The sequence below is a fragment of the Notolabrus celidotus genome, chromosome 18 (assembly GCF_009762535.1).
Source record: "Notolabrus celidotus isolate fNotCel1 chromosome 18, fNotCel1.pri, whole genome shotgun sequence".
In the NCBI taxonomy this organism is placed as follows: Eukaryota; Metazoa; Chordata; class Actinopteri; order Labriformes; family Labridae; genus Notolabrus; species Notolabrus celidotus.
Window position 1 is genome coordinate 17,021,305 of NC_048289.1, and position 26,295 is coordinate 17,047,599.

The 26,295-nt window shown below is 39.0% G+C and overlaps 1 protein-coding gene across 8 annotated transcripts in view; it reads left to right on the forward strand.

The window, feature by feature from the left end:
* Positions 1-26,295, forward strand: part of LOC117829876 (protocadherin-15-like) — a 245,906-nt gene that overhangs the window by 163,800 nt on the left and 55,811 nt on the right. For all 8 annotated transcript variants that reach the window (XM_034707604.1, XM_034707609.1, XM_034707610.1 and 5 more), the window contains 2 exons: positions 2,526-2,638; positions 24,111-24,220. In XM_034707604.1, the coding sequence (XP_034563495.1) occupies positions 2,526-2,638; positions 24,111-24,220 (223 nt within the window). The remainder of the gene's footprint in view (positions 1-2,525; positions 2,639-24,110; positions 24,221-26,295) is intronic.

Consider the following 26,295-nt stretch of genomic DNA (forward strand, 5'->3'; position numbering starts at 1 on the left):
TTAGCAAGGTACAAGTGAGAGGAAAAAAGAATGTCCTTTTAACAGGCAGAAACCTTGAGCAGAACCAGACTTATGTTAGCCAGCCATCTGCCTCGACCAAGTTGGGGTTGGAAAGAGGGATAGAGGAGATTGAGAGAAAGAGAGAGAGAGAGAGAGAGAGAGAGAGAGAGAGAGAGAGAGAGAGAGAGAGAGAGAGAGAGAGAGAGAGAGAGAGAGAGAGAGAGAGAGAGAGAGAGAGAGAGAGAGAGAGAGAGAGAGAGAGAGAGAGAGAGAGAGAGAGAGAGAGATGATAGTGGTGAGACGGATAGTAGTAGTTGTAGCTGCTGTCACGTCTGTAGCAGCTGGAGTCTGGAATGTCTGGAACCTACTCCTGCATGCTTATTGTCAAGAATTAATTTATTGGCAATGTCTCTGTACCAATATTCCTCTCTTATTCACACCTGTCTTTTGGAATAGAAGTGTGAAGTCATTTTCTTCCTCTGAGTATCAACAAATGTGCTACATTTACATGCAAAGACAGCTACCATCAGCTTGTTGCAACTCCCAATTTTTGATTCCAACTCAAGTCCTTCCCTGACAAGGCAAATGGTCAGTCAAAGTAAAGCGATTCAAATCAAAGGGAATTTTGGGATGGCACTTTGGGTGGCCAATCAGATTTCCAGGGGGGGGGCAATGTTCAGCAGAGGCATGCATGTGGATCTGCTGAGAGAGTCACATGATGATTCCAGCAGGTTGTCAAAAAGACTTCTTGGTAATACAGATGGAAAAAAAACACAAATGCTGCTTGACAAGATGGTGCTTATGTTTTTTTGTTTTCTGAATTTTTTCCAAGCCATGCTGGTAAATTGGTTCTAGAAATGGCAGTGTCAATCAGTTTAAATTGAAAAGTCTGAGATGGGAAAACTCACTCCATGATTGAAATTCTGACAACTAATAGGCATGCACCTGCAAGTTGGTATTGCTTTGTATTAAAGAAGGCAGAAAAGAGGCAAAAGAAATGGCTGGCAATGGAGGGGCATTATGCATGGAGTGTCTGTGACTCATGTGCATTTATTTACAGAACACAGGAACAGGAAACCTACTGCAGTTTTGTATCTGTGTTTGCACCACGAACAAACCAATCATACACATGCATTACAGCAATGATAAAACATTGTGAAAGAGCAGTATAGTATTCTCTAACTGGAAAGATAATGACTATAAAATCTGGTCAGTGTGGCAGTAAGTCTAGCATACTGTGTACAATATATACATTTAGTGTACAGCGTCACTTTATGTTATTCCAGTCAATCATATTGATCTATTCCAGATGCAAATATAGGCACCATGGCTCCAGTGTAATAGCGACATCACTACTGGATGAGATGTATCACATACAACATTATTATGCTGCTGTTTTGGATTTTGGTATTAAGTGGGCGGAGTATTATGACAACATCACACAAACTGAGTCATTAAAAATTCATAAAGTCATGACAGTCAGATTTTACTTGTATCTTTTGCTTAGATAAAGGTGTCTTTGTGCCGAGAATTCAAATGACTCCCCATCCAAAACTGTCTTCTCTCTGCTGCACTCCTTAATGGGGCTTTGGGCTTTGCTAATTTCATCTTTTCATTGGGATCTAATTAACACAACAAGGATTCAGCATCCTCTGAAGATGTCTCCCAGGGGATTCATTCTACCTCATTTGCTCCTAATAACTCAAAGAGCACGAATCATTCCAACATTTTGTACATTTTTGGGGATTCTGACTGAGATAAACAGCAGCTAAGGTAACAACCTAACAAGGACAGACAAGCTTAGACCATCTCATGTAGAACATGTCTGCCTTATTTTGTCGCATCAAAGGCATGGAAGCTCAAGGTATATTTTCAGAAAAACAGCATAAGAGATTGTGCAAGAATAGACATGTTTTTTTGAACTCAAATGAAACCTATTCATATCTTTGGTGCTGTTGAAAGAGTAGTGTGTTATAGATCAAGGCACTTAGCCACCACATGAAAATCAACCTTACTGAGTTTAAGAGTTTTCTATGCATTCAGTTGGTGCCTTTTTAAACTGTGGGTCACTAAATATAAAAAAGGACAATGCAATAGTAGAATCAATTTACAAGCTAAATAAAAGGAAAGAAATACAATATTGCAATGACCTAATATTCAAGTTTTCCCCTCATTAAGAATCCTTTGGGCCTAGTTAACAGTTGTTATCCTCCAATTAAATGAAGAAGAAAGGCTAAGCAGAACAAATAAGCAGACCAGTGGGGTATGCACTCATTATGCTCTTAGAGTGCTTTTAAAATCCAGAGAAGAAACATTTATATATTTTTAGTGATCATCAGCTGGTCATGCATCGGCTGCATCTGTTAATTCAGCTGTGTCTGCAGTCTGCAGGCTGCAAGATGGGAGCTGATTTCTTTGCAATGTTAGCACGCGTAAACATGGCCATGTTGCAAGCATCTATGCGGACATCTGCTCAATGTTCTGACTCTGTTTTACGGGTGTTTGTGTGTGTGTTTGATTTTCAGCTGGTGGTGGTAGCCTATGATGATGGAGAGCCTCCAAAGGAAAATACAACCCTGGTGGAGATCACGGTCCTTCAGCCCTCTGTCATTCCTGTGTTCACTCAGGAAGAGTACAGGTACACACAGATGTCAGACACACACATTCACACACAGCACATGGTGTTATCGTGTTCAAGATTTCATCCCTGGGTGTTGTTGCAACACCTGCTGTTACTGGTGATAACATTAAAGCATCTCGAGGCCTGTCAGTCATGGATTTGTTGGTTTTAGTTTGTACAGCAAGTGAGCCACAAAAAACTTCAGATTCCTTTTGTTCCTTTTATGCGTCTCTGGCTGCACATTAAAAAGGTTTACATGTTAATAGCATGTGCAGAGACATGGCAGTTCTGTTCTTACAGATAACTCCATTATATAAGATGCACATATATGCATTTTACTTGCATTGTGCACATTGGAATTAAGCACAGGAAATTAAAAAGGTATATTAAGCAAATGTTATCTCTTATTAATCCGTTATATAGAAATATGACTTGATAAAAATGATAATTACTATAAAATGTGTAAATTTATATGACAAGAAGCACCAAAAATCATGACTGTTACACAGAATTGTGGAAAAAAAATGTCTATATGCTAAATTTGAACCAAGTTCTAAATATTTCATGAAGTCCTTTAAAATATCATCTCATTGAGATGAGCTTGCACAGCATTACCTGTATATTTGCTTTTCATGCAGCTTTAGTGCTTAAATGTAGCTATAAAAATCTAGCCATGTTTCTTGAATATACTCAGTGCACTTTGAGCAGTCAAGGTCTGTTCTTGTTTTCTGTTGAAACATCTAAAATATGCATCAAAAAAGAAAGAACACCTGTCTGTGGGAGCTCTCAATAACCAGACATTAACTTAAGAGCTTATAATATACACACACTAAAACACTGTGGGTACTAGATGGATGCTGTTTTGGAATGCAGCCATGAAGCTGTTGCAGTCCTATGGAGATACACATAAAAGCCTCTGAATGTCTGGATGGTTCTTAGTTCTCCCTCTTGATTTGAGCAGAGCTTTTTGTTTTCATCATGCAAATTAATGAACAGTATTAGTAGGTGTAATTAAAACATGGAGATGGAGGTTTACCACTCAATAAATGTCATTAATTAGTTTTAATTTTCCACAGATGGAATACAGCAAAAGGCAGTTGATATTGTCACAACATCACAACTCACAACAACAGGACAGTCAGTTCTGTAGTACAGGATGACTGTTTTTCTGAGATGAGCTTCTGTACACAGACATAAACAACAAAACAAAAGGTGCTCGGTCTGAGCAGCATGATTTATGTTTCCTTAACGCATACAATTACTCGTCTGAAAAATTCTGATTTATTGTTCAAACCTGGGAAGTTTGCTGTCTTTACACAAATCCAATAGGTTATTACAAAACCAATATGTGCAGTTGCATTGAGTTTGAGAAGCAGCAGCACATTTTGTTCCTGTCAGCTGGAAATGTACAAAAAGAAACAGACACTCATTCGCATGGATTTGTCTGCTGTCCATAATCAGTAGTTAGTTTTCTGGCTTTTTCATTTAATTTACCGACGAGATATAAGACAGTCTTATTTTTTTCATGAAGCACGTCTTAAAAAGTATAATCATCTTGTATTGTGGGTTTGCACTTTTGAATGCCAATGTTCGTTCACAACAGTCGACTGTAAAGCAAGCTTACTCCTCATGACTGAGACCAGCTGTCGCTCACAACTACTGTGCCAGAGTGATGAAAGATTGAGTGACAAGGTGATCGTCCAGAACAGAGTGGATCAAAAGTAGGCCAGGTTACTCAACTGAGGCAGAGTTATGATGCTGATTTTAAGATAATGATTATAAAGGTAGTAATGCAACAACACTCACTGAACTGATATATGGCATCTTCGAGTATAATGGTCAAAGAGAGCGAACCAGAAAAGACCTTCTTAAAAATGCCACTAGCAGGGCACTGGTAGAGGCTGTAGTCCTCGTCGCAGTGGCGGATGGTTCAACTCACTGCCACAACCTGCATGTCTTGTCCTCTCTCTCTCTCTCTCTCTCTCTCTCTCTCTCTCTCTCTCTCTCTCTCTCTCTCTCTCTCTCTCTCTCTCTCTCTCTCTCTCTATCTATCTATATCACCACATTTCCTGTCTCTTTTCAGCTGTCCTATCAATAAATGTGAAAAATGCTTTAAATTACTCAGATTTCTTACATTAGTGGCAAAAATTAAATTTTCAAATACAATTGTTTTCTTGATTTGGTCATACAAGTATATTCTTAAGAAATGAATCATGAAAAAAGTGGGGTTTTGTCAAATACGGTAATTTCATAACATGCTTGAGTGTGTCTAAAATCTTTCAGAATAACCAAGCATGGCCTACCGCAGTGGAAATGCTGACAGATAGCTATTACAAAAACAAACATACACAACAAAAAAAGAAGTGAATGATGCCTAAAAACATCTCAAAGAAATAGTCCACATTGGGAAATTATTTTGTCAAATCTACCACCAAGCAAAAGAAAAAAAAGGAATTTCCCAGTTACTGTTGCAGCAATAATGTCTAAAGCGGTATAACAAGAATAAGGGAAAGGATTTATTTATCTTAATGCTCACTCGCTCTGTTTCATTCACGTTAATAAATGACACTCTTACCTCTGCACGCTCTCACTCTCAAGTCATCATTATAACTCTTCCAGTTGATGCTTGTGTTATGAGGTCAAGGGGTCACCCTTGATTTTCTGCACTGTGATTGGCTGGTTGGACAGAGGGCGTGAGCGAGGTCAGATGTGAAATTGGCTAATAATGTACAGCTATTATCTCTCTGTTTCTCTATCTTGATCTGCCATTCTTTCCATCTTATCACATTTTTCATTAGAAAAATAAACATTTTCTGTACTCCTTCCGCCTCGTCTTCTCTCCTGTTATTTTCTTTCTCTTTCTTGATAGGTCATCATTTTTACGGGTTTTTTTAATTTCCTGTCATAGCGGTGTTTAATAGCCCCCTCTATATGTCTGCTTTTCCCCACCAAAGACGCTTAGGGAGATGAAATGGCCTCCTTCCATTTGCTCCTCTTGTTTCGTGGCATAGATGAAGATTGCAGAAAAGATTCTTCCAAACAGCATGTTTCCTAAATGTTTGAAAACGACTGTTGCTCAGCCCGAACAATCTAAACAAGCTTTTTGTGACAAGCATTAGTTTTGTGTCATGCCTCTATTCTCTCTTTCAGATTTTGGTATTTTATTTCTATCTCTTTCTCTCTTCTTGTCCACCTTCATTACACATCAAAGTGCTGCACGGTTTTAGATTCACAGTTTGCGTTACGGCTTTTCCTGTGATACAATTCAATTCCTCACTGCCATCTGTCATGCATCATGCAGGAATCAGCCGGCTCCCTCTGACACAACTCAGCATATAATATGAAACTCATCAACAATCAAACTGTCAATGCTGATGCTTTCACTGAAGGAGTGTTTATGTAAATCTGTGTTAACATTTTAGTTGCTTTTAGCTTTCTTATTCAAACAGTGTAAGCTCTGAGCTAATGAGCTTGTTCGGGAGTAATTGGACTTCAGTGCCAAAACAGACATATTTTCCAAATATTACAGACACAATTTGAAGATGTCAGTGTTTGTTTTTCATACAGAGCTCTTCTCTATTTTATGAAAAACTGGTTGGAGGCAATAGAGGGAAAGCAATATGTCAGCCAGCTATATAGTACAGCATTTATGAATATGTAACATAGCTTCTAGCTAAAGGTATGAGTGCCTGACTGCGTGGTTGTGCACCTTTTAGAAGCGGTGCGCGTTATTCATTGATAAACAGCAAGCTTATATTAATACATGCAGGCCCACGTTTTTATGTTTGTGTGCTGTGGTGGTCCCTTTCTGGGGTTATTTGTCTCTAGCTGCATATGCCAATGAGTCTTTTATATTTAACATTTTTGTGCCTATGTTTTAGTGTGTGTGAGTGAGAGAGATAGTGTTCTTTATTCCTGTAATTCCACATTGTATTCATAAAGAGTACAGTGCACCAGCTTTGAATTAATTACCCTAGCTTTATTAAATAAAAGCTTAACCATTGTACCAGTGTGGTTTTAAGAGATTACCAATGCAGTTTAATTATTTTTGCATGGTTTTAACAGAGGGGCTTCTAGCCAGTGGCAAGGCTGAATCAGTTATATTTCTTCCCATATTTACATAAAGAGAAACAAGAGCTCTGTTCAAAGTGAATCATACATCTTACCGCTCATCTTTTTATTGATCTTTTAAAGTTTATTTAAAGCCACTATGTTTTTTTTAAACACAAGCTCAAACTGTGAAAATAATTTAGTATGCAGCCTTACTCTAAAACAAGCATATCATTCAAGGTCTTAATAATGAGTTGAATTTATCTGTTTGTTGGTTTTTGCATTATATATCAACCCAGAACAAAATGAAAGCCCCATCTGGCTCAGACTGCATATTTCTTAAAAGTGCTATAAGTTGATGTAAAATAAATGTTGAACGATTGGTTATATTTTGTTTATTTAACTTCAGCAAACTGCAGGAAAATTCAAATGATTGCTTTAGGGAACAACGTACAAGCCATAGACTGTGTAATTAATCAACGTAGTCTCTGTGACATCACCCATCGCTTTCTAAAGAGGGGTTCTTAAGCCAAACCATGCCGGTTGCCATAATAAAATGCTGGCTGAGCCTAATTTTCAGTCGACTCAGAAACAGATAAAGTGGTGGAGCCTAGGTAGGCTGTAAGCCTTCTTCCAAAAATACCACGCCCACCTATAAATCAGCTCAGCAGCGCCTCTTGTTATGCTAATCTGTGCATAACTCTTGGTTCTCACCACTATCATCTCTATCTATCATTCTTCATCTCCTCTATCCCTCTTTCCAACCCCAACTCACTCAAGGAAGATAGGTGTCTATCATGTCTGGTTCTGCTCAAGATTTCTGCCTGTTAAAAGGAAGTTTTTCCTTTCCGCTGTAACTTGCTAAATGCTACAACGTGGTCTGCTCATGGAGTAAGATCAGACTGAGTCCTGTCTGTAAAATGGAACTGGATCTTATCCTGTCTTGACATGGGGTCCTTGTTAAGAAATTAACATAGAGTAAGGTTCTAGACCGGCTTTGTTTGTAAAAGTATCTTGAGATAACGTTTGCTGTGATTTGGCACCATATAAATAATTGATTAATTGATTGTTTGATTGATTGATTGATTGGTTGATTGATTGATTGATAATAGCTTCAAAACAGATGATTTATAAAAAAAAAAACTACCCCCAGTACAGTGTGTGCAACTCAAGACATAAGCTATTCAGCCCTTAAGCTATTTTTTTAACCAGGCTGTAAATGTGCTGTGAAAATAGACATTTTAACATGGATGTTAATGGGGATTTCTAGACTTTTGGAGCCAGCCTCAAGTGGGAGCCAGACACTCATGGAACTGTAGCAGTTTTTTGCACTTCAGAACTGGTTTCATTTTCCAACACCAGAGGTGCACTTGGTGCAGACAAACTATTAAACTTGAATCTCAGTGTTCCTGAGTAAAACATCCATCCATCCATTTCACTTATCCTATTTGGGGTCATGGGGGGCTAGAGCCTATCTTAGCTGTCACTAGGCTAAAGGCAGTCTGACTTACAGACAAACAAACAGACACACTGACTCACACTTGCAACAATCTAGAGTCAGAGTAAGATATGGATATAAGTTCCAAGAAAAGGACTTACACAAACTGTTGAGGCAGCTACCACAGCAGTTTGCCACAGAATTCAAAACTTACTGACAATGCAGTAACTTTCACTACCAGTAAAAACTACTTTCATTCATTTTTTAGGATACCACACATGAATTATGTAGCAAAGCAGGATTTTAAATGGGGGCAAAAGCAAATAAAACACTCTACAACCAGAAAAACCATAAGGACTTCTTACAAGTTTTGGGCTGTGGAAATATAAATATTTCTGTTTAATGATGAGGGACATTTGGTATTGTTTTGCAAGAATTACTCACAAAAGGAAGTGCGGCTAACTAGTAAAACAAACTGCATTTCAATCAGAGGAGACAAGTAAAAAAATGATTCCACTTGTGATAAGTTCTTTGGCACAGACTCTACAGGAAGAGTCTTTGTGATCGACAGATTTTTGTTTTGAGCAGCAGCAGTATAAAATCCCCTGTGGAGTCCCAACAGTCCGGTTGGTGGCTGATGTCTCGGCTGAGACCAGATGGATGATGAGTGGATGATGGGGGAGTGCAAAACAGAGACATGATGGAACTTAAGAAAGAAGAGAACTTTATTTTAAAAGAGAGCAGACACATGATTGGCTAACGATGAGGGTGAGACAGAAGACATAGATAGAAAAGACCAGCTGATGGGACTGCTGTTTCCTCGGTGGCAGCAGGAAATGTGAGTGAGGGTGCATGAAGAGGGTAAATAAAAACAAATTAAAAACCATGAATGAAAATATAGTCTTCATGACTGAACATTCACACGAGCATCACTGAAAATGACACTGCTTAGCTTTAAGTTATTCCTTATTGCTCCAAGTGTCTTTCCAAGTTTTAAGAATAATGTTGGGTGAGCAATAAAGAACTTGTAGCCCCTGTTTTCTCCCCTCTGTATTAAAGATGTACCACTTCTACTCCCAATAACAGTGTAGCTGAGAGTTAGCTTTTACTTTATAAGGTCAGTATTTCATTTTAAATCCAGTGGGATGCAATTTAAAACTGCATTTACTAAATGTAAGCATTGATCAATCCACTATTTTGCATACTACCAAAGCATAGTACAGTTTTTAAACTTGGCCTGCCACTGTTGTCTAAGTTGTAGAGGACATTTTTGTATTTCAGTTTTCAAATGTAATGTTTTTCATAAATATTATGCAAAGCAGTGTACCCTCTCTGCATGTTTGTGGTGATAAACCAAGCATTCTGTGTTCCTAATCCATTAAAGTGTAATATTTTCGGATAAAGACCAACATGCACAGACACGCTTTACCATATAAAAAATGTGCTTACAGTGCACTGAGACTGAACACCGGTGAAGCGTGGCTTTGCAGTCATAACCTGCTGTTTGTGCATTTTCACTCTGCAGGACTCTAATCCAGTAAAGCAGTTAACAAGTCGAGGAAGAACTTTGTTATATCTTTTTAGCCACTGTGTGTGGAGCCGCATTTCCTCCCTCCTCTGATTTCCTCACTGTAGGACCGTCTTTGCACCTGCAGAATTAGTATGCAACCAGTAACACATACACATGAATAGTTATCAGCACCCAGAGGCCATTATCAGCATGAGGTTAAGGGAACAGAAACTAAATATTGCTTTTCCAAACATTATTGAAATCTACAAAACCCTCCCACCACTCTATATGCATGTGCAAGCATATAAGCATGTATGTGTCCCCTGTGTATGTGTGAAGGCATGCGTGGGCTGCCCCCCATGCTGTCAAAATGCCTCGTAGCCTGTACTTTGTTAATGAATCTAATTAGAAAGTGGGGAGAGAGTTAGGGGCCAAAACACTGCTTAACATCAAAGCTTTCTTTGTAATCCAGAAATTGAGCGATCAAAGATGGCAATGTGTTGCTTTGTCTTGCGTCATTACAAAGATAGAGATAAAACTCCACAGCATGGTGAGAGATTTAGATGAATCTGGTCGTATCTATCAATTCCTGTGCAGTGATATAGAGTCCACGCTCTGTCGAGGAATCACAGGCAGGCAGGAGGTTCCAGTTTTTATCTCTAGCTTCCAGCTGGACAATTTTTAAACGCAGAGCATGGTCAATATTTTCTTTGAAAGTCAACAATCCCATTTATCTGGCATGAAGGTAACTGAATTAAAAATAATAGCTGTTTCAGTCTACTTTGTTAAAAAAAAGATATAGACCAGGAGTAAATGCATGTAATTCTGGCAAATTGATCTAGTGTTAAAGGATTTTCAATGCAGAGACTGAATCGTTCTCACTTGTTTTTTATAAAGGCGACACTTCTTGACATAACGTTCACTTCTCTGAAATATACAGGGCTTTGCATCTAACCAAATTATCTAAATTTAAAATGTTTTTTTTTTCCTTATGCAGTGAGTAGATTTGCTTTTGCGATCTGTATTAAATTTGCACAAAGCAAGTCTATAAAAGTGAGCTTTAAGAAGTGATTTGAAAGAAGTCACCACGTCTTCATTATCTTGTCAGGCAAGTCAATCCGAAGTTTGAAGTGATGTCTGTTAAAACCAATTAAAAGCTAAGGTTCTTACTGTCACAGCAAGAGTGAAAGTAATCCAAGTCTGCGTGTTGTGAAAAAAACAAAAGAGGACCGAGAATAGAACCATGAGGTACTCCATAACTTAGTTGAGCAGCAAGTAATTTCTCTTTTTTCCTTTAGTTTATCTTTTACTACTTTTCAAAAGTGACTCATCCGTCTTTGAATTTTTTCTCCTGATAACTAACTAAAAAGTCTTACACTATACTGTGTACTTAGAGGATGTAACTTGAAAATATATTCAAAAGGTATAGGTAAAGTTTCTCTGAAATGCCCAAGGCCAGTTTTGATGAGGACTTCATGATGCTGTTTTCCCTTTTAGTTTCTGTCAGTTACAGAGACATTATCACCCTTTGACATTGGTTCAAAAACTTTAGACATTTTAAATAAACTTTTATCTTCATTCCTGTCTGTCTTTAAAGGCAATACCCAATTTCATGTGCTGTAAACTATCTTCTATCAAATGAAACTTCTTCGCTGCCAAAATGAAACCCCCTGAGGCCCTCAGATGTTTTAACTATGAGGTAAACTTATCCACCTCAATGTATGTCAAACACAAGCACGTCCGATCTGTGGCTCTGCAAATCAGGTGTATGTCTAACCGATTCAGTCAAAGGTTACCTTGTTTTGTTGATGCACACAAACAGGCAAGTGCTCCTGGCAATGTTGCGACTGTGACAGCAAATGGCAAACAACCATGGTGTTGTTATTTATAAGATTGCTTGCAGCTGGGAGAATAGCGAGTGAGATAGGGTGAGGGGATGAGGTATGGAAGAGAAAGAGAAAGGTAGAGAAAAGGAGAGGGGACAGATGGAGGAAGAAGTTAGGAGGGGATAGTGGAGAGAAGTGGTTAAAAGATTAGGAGAGTGAATTTCAGATGGAGAAAGTAAAAAGTAAGGAGCAAGAAAAGCTGACAAGAGAAAAGCCAAGAAAGTTTTGACGGAGAGCAGAGACTATGCTGCTGGAGTAAACCATTTCAAAAACACACTGAAGTTGATCGACAGGTAGGGGGGCAGCAGACAGATCAACATACAGGCAGAAAAGTCTTTAAAGTGGCAGATGAGCTGACAGGCTGACAGATTGCAGTAGATTGAAGCAAACAAGCAGGTAAAGACTCAAGTAGAGAGGCGTTGAGACGCAGATGGACAAGAAGATACACAGACATGCAGGCTGACACTGTAAAGATACTGCTGGATGATAGATAACTCTCTTATAGTCAGTCAGGTAGACTGACATCTATTTCTACACTGTAGATACAGAGATACACTCTTCTTTGCTTGTTTAACCTGTTGGTCATCCTTTCATGGCCTCATGTGTGACTGTGACCTGTTTTGACTTTTCTACTTTTTATTATGCAGGACACATTTTAAAAGCATCAAAAAGCATCATTAAAAAGTTATTTTCAGCCAATGCAAGCAAACTAAAGGTAATGAAGGTGCACACACCGGGAAACAAAGCATAAAAAGTGGTGTGTAAAATATTTGACAGGTGGCAACAGGTTCTATTCGGCTATAATCTAGCATGTCTCCATCAACACCTCTGCAAGGAAAAACTTATTTCCATAGAAATATTACCTGCCTGTATTAAAGGTAGATGTGAAAACTAAATAAGGAAAAATCTGTAACAGAACGCAGCAGGCTGACAGCTCATTTTTCTGTCAGTACAAACAGCTTAAGACCATTATGTCAGTCTGTTTATGTCTGAAAATAAAACCCCTCCACTGTTAATGTCTGAAAGGTAGGATTCATGGTGAATACTAACTGATACTGCAGGCTTGTGTGAAAACTAAACCGCTGCGTGTGAATCCTTGGAGAGGAAGGTTGCCACAGTCAGATTTAGCCTTCCTCATCTCTTTTTTCTTGTAAATAATTTTGTTGTTTCGCTGGACGCTGGTTATGAAACTGAAATTGTAGGGACAGTTCTTGGTTATGACTCAGATTTCAAAAGCAATGGGCCAAAGGAAAACACTATCGCATAACTCAGACTATGAATATATTCCTGAAACTTGCAACCATTCATGACAGTTTTACACAGAATGTATATTGTATGTTGCCCTGAAAGTCCAGCTGCTGTGAAGTTTTATGTGGCAACCTGAAATAACCTTTGATCACTGGGTTCAGTGTAGTATGAACATCAACCAAAAGAAATGAATGTTTCAGAATGATTTTGAACCTTTGTAATGCACAGTCGTGATACTGCTATTGCTTCATTAATTTTCTTTGAGCACCAAATAATAACAAAAGCTTTCTCAGGAAACTTTCAATAAAGAACAGCTCTGCACTGTCTTCTTTATTATGTTATATAGAACCACAAATATTAAATCTTCTATGCTCAAGGTATTGAAAATAGCTGCAATTCAAATCTTTTTGCTAATAGGCAAAAACCTCAAGTAGAACCAGACTCACTATTGGACAGCCATCTGACCCTTAATGATAATGGGTTAGAGTTATACACACCCTTACAAAGCAAAATGAAATATTTTGTATGCCAGTCCAACACAAACACAGAAGTAATGAGCAACAACAATCTAATCAACAAACATGTGAAATTGACCAGAATTTTTTACAAAGAGATTAAAATAAATCCAAATGTATACATGTTGTACGGTTTAGCACTAAAGCAAACTTGTATTCATTTGAGGAGTTAAATCAGCCTAGTAAGATCAAAAACAATATGATGCTGTGAAATTACCAGACAACCAAGAAAACAAAGAGATAAAATGATGATGGCCAGGCAGCTTCTGAACAACAAAAGTGTCAGACATTTATCAGTCGGTCTGGCTTGTCAATTCGTATTTGACACCCAAAAGCTAATATTAAACAATAGTTGATGGATGGATGGATGGATGAATGGTTGGATGGATAGATGATGGATACAAGGATAAATGGATTGAAAATTTGATAGAAGGATAAATGAATAGATCAATTGATGAATGGATGTATGGCTAAAATGTGGGATTGATGGATGGAGGGATTCATGAATAAATTTACTGATGAATAAAATGTTGAAAGGATGGATGGATGGATGGTTGGGTGGATGGATGAAAAGATGGATGATGGATACATGGTTGATGGATACATGGATAAATGGATTGGAAAATCGATAAAGGGATGAATGGAAAAATTAATGGATCAATTGATGAATGAATTGAGGGCTAAATGTTGGAAGGATGGATGGATTGATGTATAGAATGTTGGATGGGTGGACAGATGACAGATAGATGGATAAAATGTTGAATTGGAGAATTGATAAATGATTTGATAGATTAATAAATGGATGGATGGATGGATGGACGGACGGACGGACTGATGGATGGATTGATGAATGAATAGATGGTCAATGGATTGCTTGATAGATGGATTGATGATGGATAGAAAGAGGGATGGATTGCTGATTGACAAGGGGCATGGATTAATGGATGGGCTTCATTGATTCAAACTGGGAAATAGCTGTTATAGCCATAGGTTATCAGATCAAATAAATCAATATAGAAATACATTGATAGTAAACCAACTCTTATTCAAGAAGAGATCAGTTTACACATCGAAAAATTCCAGCTCAACAGCAATAAATGATCTCCTCAGTTGTTCAAAATTTAGATATAAAATCAAATATATGGCAAACGCAGGGACACTTCAGGGGGAGGTAGAGGTGTTCATTAGCAATACAATTTTTATTGCTAAAAGAATGCTGACCAACCAATTACAAAATCTAAGAAATAACATAATGGAAGCTGCTGCAATAGGCTGCCACCTAACAAGTTTCTAGTTTCAAAAACAATGTTAAGCTTCCATCGATGGAAACAGCTGACTTTTGTAGGATGCAGAATAAAGGCTATTTCAAAGTTAATTTCTCCAAACAAATAATTGAGTTTGTCTTGTTACATTACAATGTCACTGCTGTTTCTGTAATGACTGTCAGTGTCAATGAGACTCTGAACACAGTTGATACATATTTGAGGCATAATTTTCTTATTTTAGTGGATATTTAAGTAATACATGTGATTGCTACTGTCAAGCATCTAACAAGGAATTAGGACAAATGATAATAGAGAGAGAGAGAGAGAGAGAGAGAGAGAGAGAGAGAAGACGGACACAATAGACTAAGTTTTGATTAATGATAATAGGCTGAGTCATTACCATCTCTTCTCACTCTCTGTCTCTCTCAGACTGACTCAGAGATTTAAAATCTAGTCACACTTCGGCTACACAAACGTTTCATTAAAACAACTCCAAATGCAAAGAGACACACCAGCACACAAATATGGATGAAGATAAAAGTTTCAGACACTGCAGTCTGGTTTTTGTTTCCTAAGCTCCATAAGTGCTGTTGAAAGCCTCATATATCTGGCCATTTAGAAGATATAAACTGCCATCTAAATCAACATTACTTTCAGACAACATTAGTCTATGAATACAGGTACGAATAAATTTGCATCGTTGATCTAGGAAGATGGGAATCTTGCATCAGTCCACACACAAAAATACATGCTTGACTGATGATTTTTTTCAGTTGCATTTATAGACCCTCAGATGTTTTACCCCTTTGTGTGATTCAGATATTTTACTGCAAACAGACAAATCTAAACTATATTCACAATTTCAGCCCTTTCTTGCTCTTGTTTCATGATTCTTGTCTTCATATCACCTTCCTTTGATAACCTCCTTTTGTCAACAGCCCTTGTATATCCTGTCAGTCCCTTTTCTCCCTCCGCTCTGTCTCAGATATGTTTTATGTATTAGGACTTCAACAACGCTCCCCTCAACTTCAGGCAGCGTTACACACACTGAGCCATTTGACTGTCAGTTGACAATTACGACAAGACTGTCAGGCAAAAGGTGAGGGAAAAAAACACACTGAGAGACACCTCCTGACACAACATGGAAAAGAGAGAATCGTTTTGGGAGACACAGTGTAGACCGAAGAGAGTGATTGACAGAAAGAAGGAGGAGTGACAAATATTGAGAGGTTGTGTGTGAACGTGAACGGCAAATGGTGAGAGGTAGGAGAGGGAGAGAGATGTGGGATTAGAAAGAAAGAGCGCCAGAAGGGTGCAGAAAATGAATTTTGATTATTCAGACTGTGAGGAGCAAAAATAAGAAACAGAGAAAATAGATTAGTGACATGGCCTTGCAACTGTATTAAAATAACCGATACTAGCTCAGTCATAAAACATTTCAACTGTTTCAAACTGCTAACGCTATGTTCCTCAGTGGTTTGAAAAATTATTTCAGAAGTGTAGTACCTGCCATATCAGTTTGGATTTCAACCAGCATGTCTCCGCAAGCTCTGGAGGACATGTACTCTAAAAATTCAAGCCTGTGAGTGCTGAAAAATTGACACGACAGGAAAAAAAAGTAACAACTCACAGAAGTCCAGGCAGCCTGTGAAGGTTATTACTGCAGGCAGTTAAGACACCTCACTCCACAGTGTGCTAATGAAAATCCTACACTCAATTAGCAACCCTCTGGACAGGCTGAGGAGGGAGCAGGAAGATGTACAGAAAAGTGTGCCATTCAAGTGTTTATGTAGTGGTCAGTGCTAAAATCTCAGGATTGTGACAACTTTTTGTTGAAAATTCAACTAACTCCAGTTAAAGGACCACATTCCACTTATTAGATATATGATTTTCTACACTAGACTTAAATCATTTTACATCAAACACCCAAGCAATAAAATTAGAGGACAAAATCAATCTATAGATGGTTAACACTCATCATTTATCTGTACTGATTAATAACCGGTGAATTAGTTAGAATTATACTCTGGAAGAAAGCCTTCCAAAGGCCATATTTACTTATTAAAAGTTTTGCGACCCTGGTGATTTTTTATTTCACTTTGCTCCTGATAAATGACCATTAAGGTACAAATTCCCCCGAAGTGGTTTGACCACTCATTGTTGACTACAAGCTCATTATGCTCCGATACCAGCATGAATACTGATGTAGCCCTGCTGTACTCTGTTTTAATTTCATCTATATTCCACCTTTTTTGAAAGTTAATGGATACAGACCAAAGTTTCAATACCATAGGGACCAGCAAAATACAAGCTAAGACATCAGAGAGTATTGGAAGTGTCGTTCATTGTCAATTTCTCTCATTGGTACTACCATGTCCACATGTTTTGACTTGGACTTGCCTCTTCTTCAGCAGACATGTTTCAAATAAACACAAGGTACATGTGCCTTAATGGATGGATAAGTGGATAAGTGCTAAGTGAAGAGACACATTCCTTTACGCCCTAAGCATGAAGATAGATGGGGATAGTTGGGCAGCAAAAGCCAGCACATCCAGGGTTGTCAATTGGGCACATCCCTTCACCAGTGTTTTGTTGGGTTAGGCCTACAACACTTTGGGAGGCTCAACGGTCAGCTCCAACATCACAGAAAAACCACCCTCCATGGTAGTTCTCACCTCCTGCCACATCCATACACCAACATAAAGAGGAATGAGAAAACTGAGAAATGGAACTGGGATGGCAGAGCTAGCGAGAGAAGCATATTTGGCCTTAGCTAACCCTCCCAAGTAGGCTATACGCATTTACCTCCCTCCCCCTACTCCCCCTACTCCCCCACTTGCAATTTGAAAGAAAGAAAACATATAATCAACACCTCCTCCACTGTGGCACAGTTTGTTGTCAGAAACTTTAGACCCCTCCTCTCTGATGTAATTTTTGAGTGGCACCCTCTAGTGGATGTATTGGTTAACAACATTGTTTAAAACGTATGCATCTCTTTTTTTCATACATAAAGGAAGCATGATTGAGCCTTTACTCAACTTCTACCATTGACTAGCAGACAACAGCTACTAAACATATGTTCTCAACACTAATGGTGCCAATTTCAAGGGGGACAAGGGAAACTGCTGAGTGCTAAAGAGTGTCAAAGGTTTGTATTATGCTTCATGTGAAATGGTCCTGGATAGAACTAGATACTGTTAGGACAAAGTATCATACATCCTATTTTAGGTGCCTCTACCTAGATAATAAAAACCTAAAAAAAAAAAATGTACATGCTTTTTCCCAGTGTCATTACAGTCATATTTTACTTCCTTTGCTTACTGTTATTGAACAAGACTATGCTGAGACGGACAACATTCCTTGTGTCTTCACAGCTATCTCCTTTTTTTTCTCTGACCTCATGCCTCAAGTGAAATAAAAATACTTCATTATAAATTTTAATTTTAATCAATGGTTCCAGATCCCGAGATCCTTAGACTCCTCCCCTCTAACCTGGAACGGGCAATAAATCCTTTTCCGGCTGAGAACCATGGCCTCGGACTTAGAGGTGCTGATCCTCATCCCTGAAACTTCACATTCGGCTGTAAACTGTCCCTGTGTGAGCTGGAGATCACTCCTCAATGAAGCCAATAGGACCACATCATCTGCAAAAAGCAGAGATGGGATCCTTAAGTCCCCGAACAGGACACCTTCTGCCACTTGGCTGCGCCTGGGAATTCTGTGTCTACACTCAGCCTTAGGGATCGGGTCAGGAGCTCAGACACGCGGGAGAGGCTCAAAGTAGAGAGAGACATCGAGAGAAGCCAGATGAGGTGGTTTGGGCATCAAGTAAGGATGCCTCCTGGATTACTCTCTGGGGAGGTCCGTCTGGGAGGAGACCAAGGGGCAGGCTCAGCATTCTAAGGTCAGCTGAGAGATTATATCTCCCTGCAACCCAGACTCTGATAAGCAGTGGAAGATGGATGGATGGATGGATGGATCAGCGGTTCTATACTATGATTGTGTCAAGTTGATCCAGCCATTAGATCTAAATATATAAGTTGTAGGTTTTGGGTTTTAAACAATGTAGAATGATTGTATGCAGCACAGTGTAAGTAAATCCCAACATATGCCCATCTTGGATGCTTATAAAATAAATAGAAAGGCTGAGTTTGCTTAAAAGATTTAACCCACTTGAGATTTACGTGTCTTGCAGGCATGCCTTCCTACACAAAATACAACATGTCATACAGCAGATCAAACATGACTGTCACATGAATAAAAAAGCACCCTCTGTAACAAGACTTTGCCAGAGCTCAACTCAGAGTCAGAAAACCTGCACAGCACAGAGGAGAGTGTAGATGGTGTGGACAAAGCGATACAAAAAGAAAGATATCAGAAGAAGTGACAGAACCAGAATTGAAGAAGAGAAATGAGGATATGGAAAGGAGCTGTGGGAGGAGGAGGAGGGGGAGAAAGAAAAATGATGAGCCGAAGGTTATGTATCACATGTATCTGAAAGAAACAGGCTGAAAAGAAAAACAACTGATGGAGGGAAATAATGATAGTAGCTAAATAAGATCACTCAAAATCTTCCAAGATTGGGGTTTAAAGTCCTAGGAGCTGTTCATTTTTAAAGATAATGTTAGAAATATGTCGAAATAACAGCAGGAGTAGGCCTGCAGGGAATGAATTAAAATCAATGCAGTGTACTCACAAGTATGGTGGTTCAAATCCATGTGTGTGTGTGTGTGTTTGTGTTTCTGTTGTTATCAGTATCAGCCCAGCTTGCCATAGTTAGGACAGCAATGATTAGAGCGCAGGAGGGGGCCAGGGGCTTGATAATGAGCTGTGTGTGTGTGTGTGTGTGTGTGTGTGTGTGTGTGTGTGTGTGTGTGTGTGTGTGTGTGTGTGTGTGTGTGTGTGTGTGTGTGTGTGTGTGTGTGTGTGTGTGTGTGTGTGTGCGCACGTGTGCGCGTGTGTTTGTGTGCGTGTGCTTGAATTTATGTGTACTTGTGTGCACATGTGCTTATCTGTACTAGTCCATATACTTAACACATGCAGGAGGTCTTGTGTGCATCTTTATGCCTGTATATGCATTTTGACCCATCTACAAGTAGTTGTGTGCGCTGGGACGAGTGTATTGTTTGCATATAAACAGTGTCTGTGTGTGTGTGGGTGTGGGTGTGGGTGTGGGTGTGGGTGTGAGTGTGGGCATGCTCTCATTGTGTTCTCCTTCACCCCTGATATAGCTGTTGTAAATAAAAAAGAAGGGGTGTGGAGGAGTGCATAACCATTGTTGCTGAGGTCTGCTGGGTTGTTGGCTGGAGGGGAGAGGATGTAGTGGAAGACAGAGAAATGAGGAGATTTTGATGCAGAAGAAGAAATGCATATGGTTATGGATGGTGTGAGTGAAAGTGGGGAAATTGCAATTTTAGTGTGGAACAAGTAGGAGGATTTGAGAGGGGGGAAATAGATGTTGGAGGTTGGCAGTAGCGATGACTTCAGTTAAAGGAAAGCAGCAAAATGATAGTTTTATGTTATTGCACCATTATTAAACAAACACAGACTTAATGGTGAGGTGCAAAGCTACTGTATATGACTGCAGACTTGGTGTTTGTAGTTTTTTCACTGCAGAATTGAATTAAGGCACGATCATAGTCATTTTCATGTTGTGTGTAGTTGTAAAGTTTCTCTCCTTGAATCTATTACAATGCTATTTGGTATCATATGAAGAGCAAGTTCAAGTGTTTGACCACATTTGCGTCTATCATTCTTGGTTTTTTTTTGCTTATTTTTTGGGGGGTGCACTACAAAAGAAAAAATCTTTATCCACAGACTTACATGCGTCCCAAGTTAAACTTTGGGTGATTACCTTGATTAGGTTTCACACTGGTCATGAAATAAACAAAATTGATGCCATTGTGATTTTTGATGCCTTTGGGTAGATTTGACATTATTTGATCTACTACATGTAGACGGAAGTGCCTTTTTTATGTCCTTGAAACTAGCTCCAAAGGCTAAGGAAGTCCCATTAATTCTCATGTCAGAATGCCCGGTTTTACCTCAAAGCAAAAATGTGTACATGTTCACAGGTAGACTGGAAGTTATGTTTAGTCAGCATTTAAAAATTGACAACCACTGGCTTCCAAACTCCACTAATGGGGAAGGTCACTGTGACTACCAATGGCACATTTTGGATTAATTGTATGTGTGTGTCCCTACCTCACACATACTATTAGCCACTGTTAAGGATCAATTTCATAACGTAAATTGTGTGCACGTTTTTTTTATACACGCAAACCTTTAGTAGATTCAGCCCTAAGTTTTCTATTTCTATTTTCAGTGTGTGAGTGGAACAACCACAAAATCATCATGAATTTTTGATGTCGCACTGCAAATTTTCACAATGAATAGTCCATTAAACACATTTGAAACATTGCACAAGGTTTCTGGACAACGTTGGATTACGGATCCGAAAAAAGGTACCCGGAAAAAAATAGACTCAGTGCGTAAAAGCCATGATACATATAGCTGTTAATAGACAATTACAGAATACTTTAAACTATCAGAACAGGATCAGCAGAGAGAAAATAATTACTGCTTTTTCCATTGGGTGGCGCCCCGATCAAAACCAAAGAGGTTTGCCATTGGCATAACGGTCTGGGCGTGCACCCCATGTACAGAGGCTATGGCCCTTGTTTCAGAGGTAGCGAGTTTGATATCGGCCTTGACCATTTGCTGCATGTCCTCCTCCAGTCTCTACTCCCCACGTTTCCTGTCTCTCTACATCTGTCCTATCCATTAGAAAAAAAGGCTCAAATGCTCCAAAGTATAACAACAAATAAACATTTCTTATAAAAAAAAAAAAAACCAAAAAACAAAGAAAAGCTGGACCAGGTTTTGAAAATTCTGGATGTGAAAATGTGTCAGGCAGTTAGACACCACATCTCACTGTCCTTGTCTACCATTTAATTTTAAAAATAGGCAGCAAATAACCCCAAAATAGATTTACAGAGAGAAGAACGAATAGTATTGAAGAGTTTGGCAAGGATATAACATAAGGAAAGATGGATAATAGACCAATAATCATTTCATATAACATTTACTCACATGTAAAAGTAGATTATAAAACTATGAAATAAATGGTATCAATTTAACTGCTCTACTTTCAGCTTCCTGGTATTCTGCATATAACTCATTTTCACACTAGCATGGCTTACCAGAACACTTAGAGGCATTGTTAATGTTATTAGTAACACCTGTGCTTCTCTCACCGTTACAAGTTAAAGTGTCTGCTATAAAATGTATGAACAGGATTCACATCAGCTGCTGTGATTTAATATCACAGAACTTTCATTGCCAACACAATACATTTGTTTGCTCATTTAATTCTATATTCATTCAATAAAAGTCAACTTTATTACATATTTGCTTGGAGGAGAGTTTGAGTAGAGCAGGTGGTTGGAAGAGCAAATGACTGCGCTGGAAGTTAACATCAATTCAAACACGGTTACACACACACACACACACACACACACACACACACACACACACACACACTCTTTCTCTCTTTTTATTCGCTCCCCCAACAGCCCCATTCATCACGATGTGATTACTTGATAGCTTAGCCAGTTGGTAGCCCATGTCATAATGTTTAGCCAGCTGTGATGGTTGGCCTAATGACGGGACTGGGTTTATTTAATGGAGCGAAATCTGCTGGAAATGTGAGAGTTGCCAGATCCTCAGAAAATCTGTCAGGGTAGTAAGCAGGGGAAACTGGGGACCACATGGAATGAGAAGCAGGTGGACAAAAACAAGACGATGGTGGGGTTCTCTTTTCAAAGCTAGTGATGGTTTAATTTTGTTGCCTGCATGGTTCAGGCTTCTAATACGGCCAGTCAGATATTGTGTTCCAAATGTGGTGGGTGAGACCAAGTTTGTTTGAACACAATGTACACTACAGCTGTACCAAACCCAGAATTGTGTCTGTTGAATCAGTTTTGGCTTTTATTAGAAAGCTTCAACTTCCATTTCTTTATTTTCAAGTCCATCCCTTTAGATCACAGCCAAAGAAAGAGCCACCAAAGAGAATTTACAAAATGAAAACATGTTATCCCTTGCTTTTCAATAGTTTTAATTACCTTATCTGTTGGAGAAAAGGAGGCCTCTTAATAATGTGGCCCCCAGGTAAACCCTTGTGAACACTGAACACTGTTGTTAACTAAGCCACAACAACATTGGTCCCTAAGAGCAACAACTGAGCTAGCAGCAACTCCAGTGGTGTTAACTGTGTCCCAATTCAGGGGTTGCATCCTTTGAAGGATTCAAATGAGATGGTCTAGTCTACGGAAGGTTTCCCATTTCCATCAACAGCTGCTTTCGTCCCTACCCTTTTTTGCCACTCCTGCTGCAAGCTGTAGCAGAACTAGCCAACATATAGTTTCACATAACTTAACCTATCATTTAAAAAACAATTTAAAGGCTGTTTTCAAAACCGCCTACTATACTAGCAGTATGTACTAATTTGGCCAAGATTCAGTATGCAGTAAGTAGTATGGGAACAAGAGCAAAATCTGCTGTATGCCACAACTCCCCGGATGTCTACTGATTCGGGAAAATTTCACAGTATGCATCGGACCAGTCTGCCTCGCATACAGTTTCCCACAAAGCACAGCACTCGCTCTGCTTTTTCTTTTTTCTTCTTTTTTGACAGGGGGGAACTACGTTTTTATGTGCTGTGAATATTATTAAATTACATATAAACCACTTCTTTACTTTTTAAATTAAAAGTGGATGCTAAAGAAGCAGTTTCGCTATCGGCTTGGCCGTTGTTTACTTCCGCTTTCCGACACCAGAAATCCAGTGACGTCTAGCTCAGCATGCTGCATAACAGATCAAACAGAACAGTCATACTACATACTAAATTCAAACGCAGTATGTAGTAGGCAGTACCTACCCCTTTTTCTGTTTATCATTAGCCACTTGATTAAGTTGAAACCAAATACTTACATTTTAAAGTGTACCACCCCACCACTTGAGAGTCCACCATCTCTTTTGAAGTGGTTATGAATCTTCGGATATGTTCATTAAAAACAGCTTCATCCAGTTTGTTATTAATTTTGACAGCCTGCCGGTTTGTCTTGGAGACTAGGAGACCTCTTTATATAATTTGGCTCTAATTATAAAGCTTTTAAATGGGGCACACTGAAGGATCATCTGAGACTCTGTCAAGCTTACAGGGTGGTTTGCTGTTTATTAGTGTACAATAAAGCAGCAAAACATAATAGTTCCCTTAGGATCTTCTTTATACGTGTTGAGAAATTAACTACTTATAAGGGACAGACCTGATGTCCCACATATTAAATTACTCAAGCTCAAAAAACATTGCTTACATGCACTTCATCTTTTGGAGGGAAGTCCAGGTACAGAAAGCTGTCAGCATAAATGAGAATTACGATCTGTTTCAAAGATATGACTCTCAGTTGTATATAACCAGTCAAATCACAGTCAACCCTTGAGATGAGGTTGGCCAACAGCCCACATATACATATTTAATCTTCCCATTGGTTGATATCGACTGTCTGATCCATTCCCAGGTTTCCACCAGTGAGCGAGGCTGCAGCTGTGGGAACCCCAGTGGGAGCCGTCATGGCAGCAGCTGTCAATCAAACTATGGTGTACTCCATCATCGAAGGCAACGAGGGAGGTGAGTGTGCTCATACATCAAGTATTGCTCGCTATGAGTTTCACCCAAGGAGTTGGCTGACTTGATTTCCAGCCTAAAAAGTAGCTGGTTCACATACATGGTTAATTTGTGAAAAGAGTCAGTAGCTTTTTAGCAGAGCATATCTGAAGTGAAAACCACCTGTTTTCTGTAGACAGAGGAAATATTAGGTACTAGGAATACACAACCTTTGTCATTTTTTCCCTCACTTTACTAATTGAAAGGTTTGACTATGGTTAAGTATAAATTGAATGACAAATTACAGGAAAAAGGCTGAACAAATGAGAGAAGAAAAATGATGCATGTGGTTGTTTCAGTTTCCACACATGTTAGACTTAAGAAGCTCTGTGGCATGTATAAAATGTGAAGCAGGCCAAGTTCATTCTGACACCTATCAAGATAGCAAAATGAAAAGATCTCAGTTACTTTGAAGGAGGGTTCAATGATGGGGCATAGATGGCAGGAGCTTCAGTTACAAAGACTGCTCAACTGCAAAGTGTTTAAGTAGAAACAAGGAATAAGGTGACATTTGTTTTCAGATCAAAGAGAGAGACTTTTCCAAATGTAGTTGGAAATAATTTAGGACCTTGTACTTTTGCATTTGTACACTATGTCAGAGCAACTCTTCCTCAGGTGAATGAAATTGTCAGCACAGAACATGATCAGAAAGTATTGTTGGAAAGAGTCCCTCGGAAATGACACAAAGAAAGATATTAAAGTAAGGTTGCAGTGAAAGATGTACGCACTTTTATGAGTTCAGTGTTGCACAAAGCTCTGCAGAGATGTTGAAGGAGGTGATGTTCAGGTGAGTCATCACTCAAGATTCTTCAAAAATAGGCAAGGGCATATGAGGATTACAGAGAAGGAGGAAAGGTAAGACCTTAATGCTTGACCCTGACAGTGAAGGCATGCAGTGGCTTCCATGTGCTGGGATAGCATTTTCCAGGAAGGTTGGTGTACAATATTCCCTTTATTGGAAAGGATTGCTGCAAATCTTCACAAAGATGTTCTGAGACATCACCACTAACATCTTTGCTTCATGGGGAATTGTCTCTGGCATGAGGACAATGAAAGATGACGGGTGGACTCTGGAAAGAAGAATTATAGTCAGACACTGAAAAGGTGTAAATGGATGCATCCCTCTAAGGGGTGCGTGTAAACTTCACTCTCTCTTGGTTCTCACTAAAAATAGCCACAAAAACTGGTCTGTCATCTTTGTCAGCTGCTGGAGTTACTCTGAAATTTGCAGTCTTTCTCACCATCTCATTAAAGCCATAGAAACAAACATGTTTAAGAAACCTGGATATGTACAGTCAACTAAAGATTAGATACTTTTGTATGTATATGATCCCTGGTCTGTGGAACCGCTTTATGATTTCATGGAGATGTGAAAGCTTTTGGCATACTCATAGTCCATCTTTGCAAGCATGTATTTGTATGCATATATATATATGGACCCCTTTAATGTAACTGTTACTGTGGCTTGACTGCTACTGTTAGTCTAATTCAAGCAATGTATCAACATAGTCAAGCAAGACTACCTTGCTTACAATTAAACCAGTAAAACCAGAACATCTCAAATTCAGATGCTCTGAAATAAAGGTTATTATTCCTTTTGTTTTTATTATTATCATGAAATATGGATTAGTGAATGAAAATGGAATTTAATCTAAACGTTTAAGAGTGAAAGGGGCTTGGTTGTTGGTTAGTTGGTTTGTTTTGGGCAAGAGGAAACTTAACAAATACTGACATGGCAGGACTAACATGGGAAGGCAGTAGCTCAGTCCATAAGGACCATTGATCAGAGGGTCACCAGTTCAGGTCTCAGTATGGATCAAATTCAGAAACTGGGCTGGTAGCTGTAGAGGTGCTAGTTCATTTCCTGGGCACTGTCGGTGTGCCCTTGAGCAAGGCACCATCCCCAAACTGCTCGGGACTCCCATCCCATGGCAGCCTCCACACTCTGGCATCTCTCTCCATTAGTGCCTGTTCATAGGATCCTATTTCTGCATGTGTTTATCTCAGAATCAAGTAACAGGATTCTTTATTCAGTAGGG